This window comes from Paramisgurnus dabryanus, chromosome 16 (assembly GCF_030506205.2).
Source record: "Paramisgurnus dabryanus chromosome 16, PD_genome_1.1, whole genome shotgun sequence".
In the NCBI taxonomy this organism is placed as follows: Eukaryota; Metazoa; Chordata; class Actinopteri; order Cypriniformes; family Cobitidae; genus Paramisgurnus; species Paramisgurnus dabryanus.
Window position 1 is genome coordinate 30,876,859 of NC_133352.1, and position 12,868 is coordinate 30,889,726.

At 35.3% G+C, this 12,868-nt stretch overlaps 1 protein-coding gene across 2 annotated transcripts in view; it reads left to right on the forward strand.

The window, feature by feature from the left end:
- afg2a (AFG2 AAA ATPase homolog A) overlaps positions 1–12,868 on the forward strand; it is a 57,804-nt gene that overhangs the window by 5,475 nt on the left and 39,461 nt on the right. For both annotated transcript variants that reach the window (XM_065275205.2, XM_065275206.2), the window contains exons 7-13: positions 875–931; positions 1,007–1,130; positions 1,254–1,509; positions 6,544–6,698; positions 9,149–9,358; positions 11,967–12,020; positions 12,167–12,246. In XM_065275205.2, the coding sequence (XP_065131277.1) occupies positions 875–931; positions 1,007–1,130; positions 1,254–1,509; positions 6,544–6,698; positions 9,149–9,358; positions 11,967–12,020; positions 12,167–12,246 (936 nt within the window). The remainder of the gene's footprint in view (positions 1–874; positions 932–1,006; positions 1,131–1,253; positions 1,510–6,543; positions 6,699–9,148; positions 9,359–11,966; positions 12,021–12,166; positions 12,247–12,868) is intronic.

A 12,868-nucleotide genomic window follows, 5' to 3' on the forward strand; every position in this document is an offset into this window, starting at 1 on the left:
ACATCAATGAAAATCTAATTTATTCAGCTTTCAGATGATTTATACATCTTAATTTGAAAAATGACCCTTATGGTTTTGTGGTCCAGGGTCACATATTATATATATATTTGTTCATTTCTGAGCATTTTGGAATAAATAAATACATTTCTTTTACAAATTAACTCGTTTCCAGCCATTGACGAGTTATCTTGTCAATTAAGAGAAAACATTTCTCTGCCAATGACCCTATCCTTACAAGTTTTTATGGTAATTTGTAATTCCGCTATTATCCACTAGATGTCTATTACCAACTTTATAAAAAACTGAAGCAAAAAACTAATTTAACATTTTAAACTCCATGTATTTTTTTGATCTTCGTTCTGAATCTGATCTCTAACAAAATTCCTTAACAAAAATGGAATTATTTCCGCTTTTTGCTCAAAATGTGCTATTTTTGAAAAAACCTACGCATATTTAAGAGGTTATAAAATGTATAGATAAAGATAAAAAGTTTTTTCCCGTTTTGTTTGTTTGTTTGAAAGCAGAGGGTCTATTCATTCATTTGACATATTTGTATGTGTATATATATATTAATAGATGAAAATTTTCCTGGAAGGCCTTTTGTGAAACAAAATGCTGGCGGGCAACTTTAAAAAAAAGGCGGGCTGGGAATGAGTTAATTTGATGGGGTTACTTGTAATGCTTCACAACACAATGGATTTAGTCATTCATACAAGATATTAAGTACACAGTTTAGTATCTGATTAATTAGTTAATTTATAATGTTTGATTCATCTCAGAACAGTTTTGGTTGATTCGTTTGATTGAGTCATTTTAGTTTGCGAGTGAATCAGTGTGTTTGTGAGCAGATAAACATGTTTTAAACTTTCTGAAGATTTTATGGTGAAACAGAAGCCAGACTGAGGCAGATATTCACAGACGCATCACAGAGGTACTAACAAAGACATTATTTAACTGTTTTGAAATAATAAAAACGTAAATGAAACGAAACATGTGTTTTGACCAGGCAGCCGGCGATCATTTTTATTGACGAGTTAGACGCTCTGTGTCCAAAGAGAGAAGGTGCTCAAAACGAAGTGGAGAAACGGGTCGTGGCCACCCTGCTGACCCTCATGGATGGCATCGGATCAGTAAGTGTCAATCGTTTAGGGTGTAGATGTTTTTTTGGATGAGGACTCCAGGCCTATTCCTCATTTTATCAGTGCATTTGTGTAAAGCCCATGCAAACAATCAACCATATTTAATTTCTAAAGGAGGATCACAGCGGACAGCTGTTGGTGTTGGGGGCAACGAATCGTCCTCACGCGTTAGATCCAGCCCTGAGGCGCCCCGGCCGCTTTGATAAGGAGCTTGAGATCGGTGTTCCCAGTGCTGGTGGCCGAATGGATATCTTCCAGAAACAGCTGAGCTCAATGCCCTGTGACATCTCCGCTGAAGAGCTGCAGGAACTAGCGGACGTGGCACATGGATACGTAGGAGCGGATCTCGCTGCAGTCTGCAAAGAAGCTGGTGAGTTTACACTGTTTGTGCAAACCTCCCAATTCAACGGTGGGACCTTTTAAGGATGTGGACTTTAATGCGAGGACTCTGAATCGAATAAGATGGTCTAGCCTACGATGGATTTCCTAGTTGTGCCACCTGCTGTGGGTGGGTGATCCTTCCAAAAAAAACATCGTAAAATCTTAATTGTAATCTTCCCAATTTTGAGATGTACTGTTGAGAGTACCCAGAATGGGGCATGCCAATGAACCATTAAAGCACCTGTATTTTTAAGTGTGTATTTTAGAGGACATAGATGACATAAACTCAGACACGCACAGGATTTCTTTTAACTTGTGCACACACGCAAGTAACCTTTCATTGTTCAGCCTTTAACAAACACCTGCACATCCTTAATACCAATGTGTTATTTTTAAACAAAGATGCATCTGCATGCACACACAAACACAGGGATGTCTTGACCTTGCCAAAGAAAATCAGGCTGCTCTGCTCCCAGGAGACCCATGGATTGGATAAACAGCGTCCATGATTCTCTCTATTTTTACCATACACTCTCTCTCTCCTTCTCTCTGTCTGTGTTTGTGTGTTCAGAGGTTACAGACATTGTGTGTCTCCACAGGAAATGCTGGAGCTGAGATCTTGTGTGTGTGTGTTTAGTATTACGGTGTGCTCAGCATTCTGGAGTCATTAGCTAGAACTCAAATCTCCCTCATTCAATGAAACTCAACTCTACATCCGCATCTGATCGATAATCTGCAGTTTTCCCTGAATGATCTACTGCAGTCCGGAAAACAAAGTGCACTCACAATCGTCATCTGAGCTTTATCCTGCAGTCCTCTGGAACCATCAGGCCATCCGGGCCTGTGTGATTTATCAATCTTAATTTGGATGATAGGTTTGCTTCTTATTGTATATAGCAGGTGGTATGGTTTAATAAGCATTAATCAATAATCATGCACACAATTAAATTTTTTTTTAAATAATCAGATTTCAAAGAATCGTCCCACACCACACTCTGCTAACAGTCTGATATCCAGTCTGACTGCTCAGCTGTGTCTCTGTAGTTTACTTTATCATTTGTATTTGGAACTGGAGATTCATTCTTTCTGATTATTTAGTACTGATTCATTTCCACTGATGATTCTATACTGATTCATTCTCATGGATGGTTGTGTACTGATTTATTCCCTTTAATAATACTTTATTTATTCATTCCTTCAGATAAATCTTTACAGGTTTGTTCCCTCTGATTTAGTACTGATTCAACTCCTCTGATGATTCTGTACTGAATTAACTCCTCTGATTATTCAGAACTGATTTAACCCCACTGATGATACTGTGCTGATTGGACCCCACTGGTAATTTTGTACTCATTCAAATTATCTGATGATTCTATATTGAATCAACCCCTCTGATGATTCTGTACTGATTCAACCATCTGGTGATTCTATATTGATTCAACTCCTCTGGTGATTCTATATTGAATCAACCCCTCTGATGATTCTGTACTGATTCAACCATCTGGTGATTCTGTACTGATTCAACCCATCTGATGATTCTATATTGAATCAACACCTTTGATGATTCTGTACTGATTCAAATTCTCTGATGATTCTATATTGAATCAACCCCTCTAATGGTTCTATATTGAATCAACCCCTCTAAAGCCGCCTTTCCACTGCACACGACGGCCGATAAGCCAGAAGTCATTCATTTCCTATGGAGAGTCGCAAAGGGTCTGCGTGAAGTGCCGACCATCTGTAATATTTTAATCTTGTCTTCATATGTTCTCTCCAAAAAATATTGGCAATCGTTGTCATATATGCATAGCTGTTTTTTTATTTCATTCATTTGCCTTCATTTATGTATTCCACCATGGTAAATATATTAGAATGAAGCCTCTTGCGCTGGAATGAGCTTCCCTCCCATATACATTAAACTGAAACTTCATTAAGACCGCCACTAGGGGGAGAACTCCGACTGTCGTTTCCGTATGTCGTGTGCAGTGGAAAGGCGGCTTAATGGTTCTATATTGAATCTACTCCTCTGATGGTTCTATATTGAATCAACTTCTCAGATGATTCTGTACTGTTTCAACTCCTCTGATGATTCTGTACTGTTTCAACACCTCTGATGATTCTGTACTGATTCAACCCCTCTGATGACTCTATATTGAATCAACTTCTATGATGATTCTGTACTGATTCAACCCATCCGATGATTCTATATTCAATCAACTTCTCTGATGATTCTGTACTGATTCAACTTCTCTGATGATTCTAGATTGAATCAATCCCTCTGATGATTCTGTACTGATTCAACCCCTCTGATGGTTCTATATTGAATCAACTTTCTGATGGTTCTGTACTGATTCACCCACCCCTGTAATGATTCTGTAGTGATTCATTCCCATTGATGCTTCTGTGCTGATTCAACCCATCTGATGATTCTATATTGAATCAACTCATCTAATGATTCTGTGCTGATTCAGTATTTCTGAAGAAAAATCTATACAGGTTTTTTACCTCTGATTGTTCTGTACTGATTCAACCCCTCTGATGATTCTATACTGAATCAACTTCTCTGATGTTTTTGTACTGATCCAACCCTTCTTATGATTCAGTACTGATTCAACTCCTCTGATAATTCTGTACTGATTCAACTCATCTGATGATTCTGTACTGATTCAACCCCTCTGATGGTTCTATATTGAATCAACTTATATGATGATTCTGTACTGATTCAACCCCTGTAACGATTCTGTAGTGAATCAACCCCTCTGATGCTGATTCAACTTCTCTGATGATTCTAGATTGAATCAATCCCTCTGATGATTCTGTATTGATTCAATCCCTCTGATGGTTCTGTAGTGACTCATTCCCATTGATGTTTCTGTGCTGATTCAACCCATCTGATGATTCTATATTGAATCAACTCATATAATGATTATGTGCTGATTCAGTATCTCTGAAGAAAAATCTGTACAGGTTTGTTACCTCTGATTGTTCTGTACTGATTCAATCCCTCTGATGATTCTTTACTGAATTAACCCCTCTGATGGTTCTATATTGAATCAACTTCTCTGATGATTCTGTACTGATTCAACTCCTCTGATGATTCTATACTGATTCAACTCCTCTGATGATTCTGTACTGATTCAACTCCTCTGATGATTCTGTACTGATTCAACCCCTCTGATGGTTCTATATTGAATCAACCCCTCTGATGGTTCTATATTAATTCAACTTCTATGATGATTCTGTACTGATTTAACCCCTGTAATGATTCTGTAGTGAATCAACCCCTTTGATGATTCTGTACTGATTCTACCAATCTGATGATTCTATATTGAATCAACTCCTCTGATGATTCTGTACTCATTCAACTCCTCTGATGATTCTGTACTGATTCAACCCCTCTGATGATTCTATATTGATTCAACCCCTCTGATGATTCTTTACTGAATCAACCCCTCTTATGATTCTGTACTGATTCAACTCCTCTGATGATTCTGTACTGATTCAACCCCTCTGATGATTCTATATTGAATCAACCCCTCTGATGCTTCTATTTTGAATCAACTTCTATGATTATTCTGTACTGATTCAACCCCTGTAATGATTCTGTAGTGAATCAACCTCTCTGATGATTCTGTACTGATTCAACTTCTCTGATGGTTCTATATTGAATCAACTTCTCTGATGGTTCTGTACTGATTCAACCCCTGTAATGATTCTGTAGTGATTCATTCCCATTGATGTTTCTATGCTAATTCAACCCATCTGATGATTCTATATTGAATCAACTCATCTAATGATTGCTTTGCTGATTCAGTATCTCGGAATAAAAATCTGTACAGGTTTGTTACCTCTGATGATTCTTTACTGAATCAACTCTGTTGTTCCGATTAATTTTCTCTGAAGATTCTGTTTACTGACGTTTAAACTCCTAGTTCAGATAAGATTTAAGACTGTGACTAAAGATATAATGTGAATATAGATGTTTCAATAATACAGTAAAGGTGATTTTTACTGTAGTATGTTAATGCTATGCTAAAACTTACATTTGTAATGTGTAGCATATAGTGTAATTAGTTTATGGAAAAGCCTTCACTATATCTCAATATAAAGAAAGGCAGTGGAGAAGTCTTACTAAATCTTTCTCATGCGCAGTCCTGCAGTTTGAATGATGGACGGTTTTTACCTTATAAAGCATTTTACTGCAGATGAGATTGTGACCACAGACTCAACTGTGTGACAGGACAGTTTATTGGTGGTGTCTGTTTATAAAATCCAGTAACGTTCCTCATGTCCATCTGCAGCGAGCGTGCTCCATGCTGCCTTATTGTATAGACTCAGAGTTTATTGTTGTTTCAGTTCCAGCAGCTGTACAGGAGTGGACATGTGGAAAGATTCAGGTTTTGCACAATTTTCCGTCTCTCTTCCGTTTTTCCATCTTGAATCAGTTTCTGGATTACATGTGCAGGATTTGAAGGTTACTGGTTAATTGGACAGCGTGTTGCAGATTGTAACCGCTGGTCTGTCGGCCGTTTCTACTGCACAAATTGACTCTCTCTCTATTTTAACAGATTTCCTGTTCCACTTTCTCTCTCTCTCTGTGTGTTTTTGTGGAGCAGTTTTGTGTGATTCGTGAGTCTTAGTTTTTAGTGAGATCAGGAGTTCACATTTGATTCACATTAGGATCTGATATGCCCCCCCACTGTACTGTCGGATGTTTACTTTGTATTGGAGCGGAGGACAGCCTGCAGGAAATAAATCAACTTGTACCGACAGTTCGCAGAGATGAAACTCATTCCATGAAAAGAACTGGATTTTGAAGATGACATCTGTATATTATTAACAAAGCAAAAATGCTTCGTTTCTACATTAGCGCAAAGGTCTCTCTCTCTCTCATTGTTGCTTGTACAGGTCATACATGAAGAAATTCAGCAAAAACACAGAGACACTGATTTCGTGCAGTTTAATAATGTGCAGTATAAAATACATATATTAAATACAGGTGTGCATGTGTGTGTGTTTGCAGGTTTACATGCACTAAGGAGGGTTTTAGGATCCACACCTGCTCTCTCTGATGTCCAGGTGATAAACAGAGTAAAAGTCACGGCTTCTGACCTCAGGCTGGCCATGACAGAGGTCAAACCCAGTGCAATGAGAGAGGTCGCCATTGACGTGCCAAAGGTACAACAGTAAAATTCAAACGGGTCAATGATGTGACATTAATTATTTTGTGTCCGTATGGTTCAAGTAAATGTAAAAGGGTTAAAATGTCAAAATAACTTGGAAGATAACTTGCACACATTCTCTTTTATGAGGACCAAGTCTAACATTTCTGGTTTTATTTAATTTCGAAAGTATATCTGGGGGATAATTGTAAAAGTGTCAATGTGGTGTAATTGGTGTAGCTAGTATTTTTTTATGAAAATATAAATATTTTTATAAAAAATTTGGAATAAAATATAATCATCTAGTTTAGAATTTTTTTTCAAAGATTATTTAGAAAACAGAGCTGTTTTCAGCATATGTTCGGACAAATATTAAAGAAATGCATTCAAATTTACATTTAGAAATAACTAATACATTCGATTTTTTTAATTTTTTTTGATGATTACGCTTACATGCCATCAAGGTGGATAAAATATTTAACATTTCTCATTCTTTGGCGCAATTGGCGTTTACACCATTTGACATTTTCAGGTCCATTCAGTTTTAACTTTCATAAAAATGGTGCAAATGTAATTGTTTATTGCATAAAATCAACATAAATACACTATGTGCATTGAAATAAACCCGATGCATGCTTTTAAATCAAGTTTTTTAAAAAGATTTTTGAATTTCTGATGCAAATGAAATTTTTTCATTGCATAAAATCAACATAAATACACTATGTGCATTGAAATATACCTGATGCATGCTTTTAAATCAAATTTTTTTTTTAGGATTTTTGAATTTCTTATGCAAATGTATTTTTTTGCATAAAAATCAACATAAATACACTATGTGCATTGAAATATACCCGATGCATGCTTTTAAATCAGTTTTTTTAAAAAAGATTTTTGAATTTCTTATGCAAATGTATTTTTTTGCATAAAAATCAACATAAATACACTATGTGCATTGAAATATACCCGATGCATGCTTTTAAATCAGTTTTTTTTTTAAAGATTTTTGAATTTCTTATGCACATGAAATTTTTTCATTGCATAAAATCAACATAAATACACTATGTGCATTGAAATAAACCCGATGCATGCTTTTAAATCAAGTTTTTTAAAAAGATTTTTGAATTTCTGTTGCAAATGTAATTTTTATTGCATAAAATCAACATAAATACACTATGTGCATTGAAATATACCTGATGCATGCTTTTAAATCAAGTTTCTTTTAAAGATTTTTGAATTTCTGATGCAAATGAAATTTTTCATTGCATAAAATCAACATAAATACACTATGTGCATTGAAATATACCCGATGCATGCTTTTAAATCAGGTTTTTTTTGTAAAGATTTTTGAATTTCTGGTGCAAATGTAATTTTTTTGCATAAAAACAACATATATACACTATGTGCATTGAAATATACCCGATGCATGCTTTTAAATCAAGTTTTTTAAAAAGATTTTTTAATTTCTGATGCAAATGTACTTTTTCATTGTAAAAAAATCAACATAAATACACTATGTGCATTGAAATATACCTGATGCATGCTTTTAATCAAGTATTTTAAAAAGATTTTTGAATTTCATATGCACATGTATTTTATTTTGCATAAAATCAACATAAATACACTATGTGCATTGAAATATACCTGATGCATGCTTTTAAATCAAGTTTTTTAAAAATATTTTTGAATTTCTGATGCAAATGAAATTTTCATTGCATAAAATCAACATAAATACACTATGTGCATTGAAATATACCGGATGCATGCTTAATAAATCAAGTTTCTTTTAAAGATTTTTGAATTTCTGGTGCAAATGAAATTTTTTCATTGCATAAAATCAACATAAATACACTATGTGCATTGAAAAATACCTGATGCATGCTTTTAAATCAAGTTTCTTTTAAAGATTTTTGAATTTCTGGGGCAAATGTAATTTTTATTGCATAAAATCAACATAAATACACTAGGTGCATTGAAAAATACCTGATGCATGCTTTTAAATCAAGTTTTTTAAAAAGATTTTTGAATTTCTCAATTTTTTTGACCCAAACACATTTCAAAAGCCCCCTAAATGTTTAAATAACCTAATTACTTATTAAATAAATAAATAAATACATAAAAAAATAAATTACTTTTCAAATCCAGTGTACACACACACCTCCACAGTATTCTCTAATTTGTGCCCCTGTATAGCTTAGTGGTAGAGCATATGCTCATACTGATAAAAATATGTATACCTTGTAATGCACTTATAAAGTCACTTAGGATAAAAGTGCCTGCCAAATCTTATACATAAGAAACATCCACGTCATGAGACCCCAGTGTGTGTGCATTTGAGTGAAGATTTAAGGCTTTGAAATGTTTTTGTGTGTCTAATCTGTGTCACGTTTTCTTTGCCAACGAATGTCTCGGTGTTCTCCATATAAGTAATAAATCCAGAGGATTCAGTAGCTGTGTGTGTTTGCGCAGGTTCGGTGGAGTGATATTGGTGGGATGGAGGAAGTTAAACTGAAGCTGAAGCAAGCCGTTGAGTGGCCGCTGAAACATCCAGAGGCTTTCAGCAGATTGGGTATATCGCCCCCTAAAGGTGTTCTGCTGTATGGACCGCCCGGCTGCTCCAAAACCATGATCGCTAAAGCTTTAGCCAACGAGAGTCAGCTCAACTTCATCTCTATCAAGGTATATAATGTTCATGTGTGTATGACTGAAAAAGTGCGAAGCGGTTTACTTAAAGTTTAATTTTGGTGGAAGAAATGGAAAGGTTTTGTCATGTAACCCCCCGAATTAAAATAAGATAAATAATATGAAAATTAAACATGTTTACATTGTGTAAATGTACAATGTACTTTCAAGCATTCTCAGTCTGTTTAAAAAACATGCAGTCTAACTTTACGATTTTAAAAATCTTGTTCAAATGTTTTCCTTAAATGTGATTTAAGCTTATAGTTATTAAAAAGCATACTTGACGCATGCATGATTTTCATGTTGTTGAGCAATTTAGAAGGTTAGACTGTCTACAGCAGTGGTTCTCAAACTGGGGGGCGTGAGATGTTGCCAGAGATATGACATTTTTACAAATTCATCATGAAATCTGTATAATTTAACTCTTTTCCAATAATAAAAAAAAAACATACAATATATCAGATAAAAGAACAGACCATCTGCTTTCAAACAAAAAAACCTGTTTCACACTACCTTCATTTGTTCTATTTTTTATCACCTCTCAAATATGTGTATATTATACAAATGTTCAGCAAAAGCTGAGATAATCACATTTTGATAGACTTTTGATAAAGATAAGTTTGAACTGTTTTCTAAGGGGTTGCTTCCGGGTTTTTTAAATTGGGTAAGAGCTCCACCTGGTGGATAATAGAGGAAATACGGATTGACGGAAAAACTCGTCAATGGCAGGGAAATAGTTAACCTTAGAAATTAAGCAACATGATCTCACGGAAAGTTTTGTTATAGTCACAAAAAATGTCATTTATTTATTCTTGATTTGTAATTATTTCATGCCTTGAGCATGAAGGTTTTTGTCACAAGACATTTCTTTAAATATGCAAAATTTTCTTTAAATAGTTTTTCATGCTTGTGGCACAACTTTTTTTTCGAGTCATTTTATGTATTGTTTTCTCATTTTTTATTTTTTAAATCATTGTCGCTTGGGGTTGGGTTTAGATTTGGTGTTTGGTTTAGGTTGTAGTTTTATATATTGGTTTCTACATGTTTCTTCTGCTTTTAAAACTATTCTTGCCTGGAGTTGGAGTTAGAGTTTGGGATTGGGTTATGATGTCTAAAAATGTAACAGAAAGTGATTCTAACCCCAACCCCAAGCGACAATGGTAAGAAAATAGGAAAAACCAAAGAGAAAACAATACATAAAATAAAACAAAGAAGAAAGTTGTGCAACGGACACGAAAAACTATTTATAGAAATTCGTGTGAGTGACACGACAAAGACATTCTTGCTCAAGGCATGAAAAAAACCTAAATTTCGTGCCATGGACACAAATAAATTAATCAAATTTTGAATGACTATAACACAACTTTTCATGAGATCGGTCTGAAATTAAGGGTACTAACCAATATTACTACATTGTGTCATGTAATATGTTTTTGTTTAATTTAGATTTTAAGTTTGAGATTGTTTTAATGTGATGAAATTTTTTGGGGGGACCGCAAAGGGATGCACCCTACATAAGCGAGGACACACCGAAAAGTTTAAGAACCACTGGTCTTCATTTTCTTCGGCTCAGAATGACTCAGAATACTTGTGTACGCATGAGTTACTAAATGGATAAATGTTATTATAATGTACAACATGTCTTATATGTATGCTACCAAAATCACAAAGCTGTTTCTTTACCATCATTACAAAATGTCTATAAAACTATAAAAAAAAATAACACAAGTGTGTGTTGGACACAAGTGTGTGTTTCCGCTCACCTGTATATAATCTGTATATCTACCTGTTGTATCTAAATATCATGATGTGTATAGTTGTGAATGTTTTACCGGTGTAAACCCTGGCATGTTTCTGGCTGAATTGTCCTGCCGGATGTTTTGTCTGAGAGACGCTCGCTTGCATTTCTGTGTGCACTCCTGATATTAATCTCTCTACAGGAAGTTAGGGAAAACACACCCTCAGACAAAAAATGACAACAAGAGTGTGTGTGTGTGTGTGTGTGTGTGTAGTTAAAGTGTGTAAGTCAGGTGGTGTTGAAAAGCATGAACGAGAGAGAGAGAGAGAGGCGCTCCTAGCCACATGTCCTCTGCCTTTCTTCTGGTTTATTGTTATTTGTTTAGTGTTAGTTTGAACAAGAACAGAAGAGAGAAGTTTTCAGACTAAGTTTAGTTTTTATCTGCTGCATGTGAAACACACAGAAACCAATGATCAGTGGTGTTTGTGTCTTTGTGTTTCCTTCCATTTATAGTGATAATATAACAGATCATACTGAAGGGGGCGATAGAGTTTCCTTCAAATATCTGAGCTTTCAGATTTTGGCTTTTAAATTTTAAAGTTAACTGGCAATTGAAGCTCGAGTTCAGACACTTTTCATAATGCAAAAAAATCTTTACAACTATTGTAGTTAAAATTATTTGTAGTTTAAATGTTTTGTGTCTTAAAATGTTAAGTTTTTAGAACCATTAAGATTTTTAAGCCAATTTTACCCCCATATTCTTTAAACTTTCAAATAAAAAGGAATTATTGTCATTTGTATTTACATTGCACATTTATAGTCTTTAAACATTGTGATTTTGATAAGTTGTGATTTTGTCTCTCTCAGGGTCCAGAGTTACTCAGTAAATATGTCGGTGAATCCGAGCGATCCGTCAGAGAGGTAAGACTTGCCCATCTGTACCTTATTTAAAGGGCCAGTACCCAACACACCTGTTTAAAGAGACAGTCACTGATTTTATGGGCTATTGAGCGATTGATAATGTCAGTGTTAACAAATGAAAATATATATTGTGTGTGTGTGTGCAGGTTTTCCGAAAGGCCAGACAAGTTGCCCCATCCATTATTTTCTTTGATGAGATCGATGCCTTAGCTGTGTCGAGAGGAAGGTAAAAACACAATCATCAATAACTATAACTACAATTTTTCTCATGCTATTTAGACATCTACTGTACAGGCCAGTCAGACATTTCTCACATGCAGAGGAACATCTGTGTTTTAGAGACACACAAGCATTTCATTGTTTCCAAGGCAGTTGGAGAAGAGTACTTCCTGTGCAGACCTGTCTGTCTGTCTATGTGTACACACACACACACACACACACACACACACACACACACACACACACACACACACACACACACACACACACACACACACACACACACACACACACACACACACACACACACACACACACACACACACACACACAGTGCTAAATCATATATATATATATCAGTTTGAATTGATTCATAGACAGAGATGGTGTGTGTGTGTGTGTGTGTGTGTGTGTGTGTGTGTGTGTGTGTGTGTGTGTGTGTGTGTGTGTGTGTGTGTGTGTGTGTGTGTTGTGTGTGTTTGTGTGTGTGTGTGTGTGTGTGTGTGCAGAACAAAGAATACTAGAATAATAAAATGTGCTTTTATGTTTTGGCTCTGTGCTTATTTAATTAAATGACTAGAGTTTTTACACGCACGCTTCATTGTAAATCTCTTTGAGTTTCTTCTGCT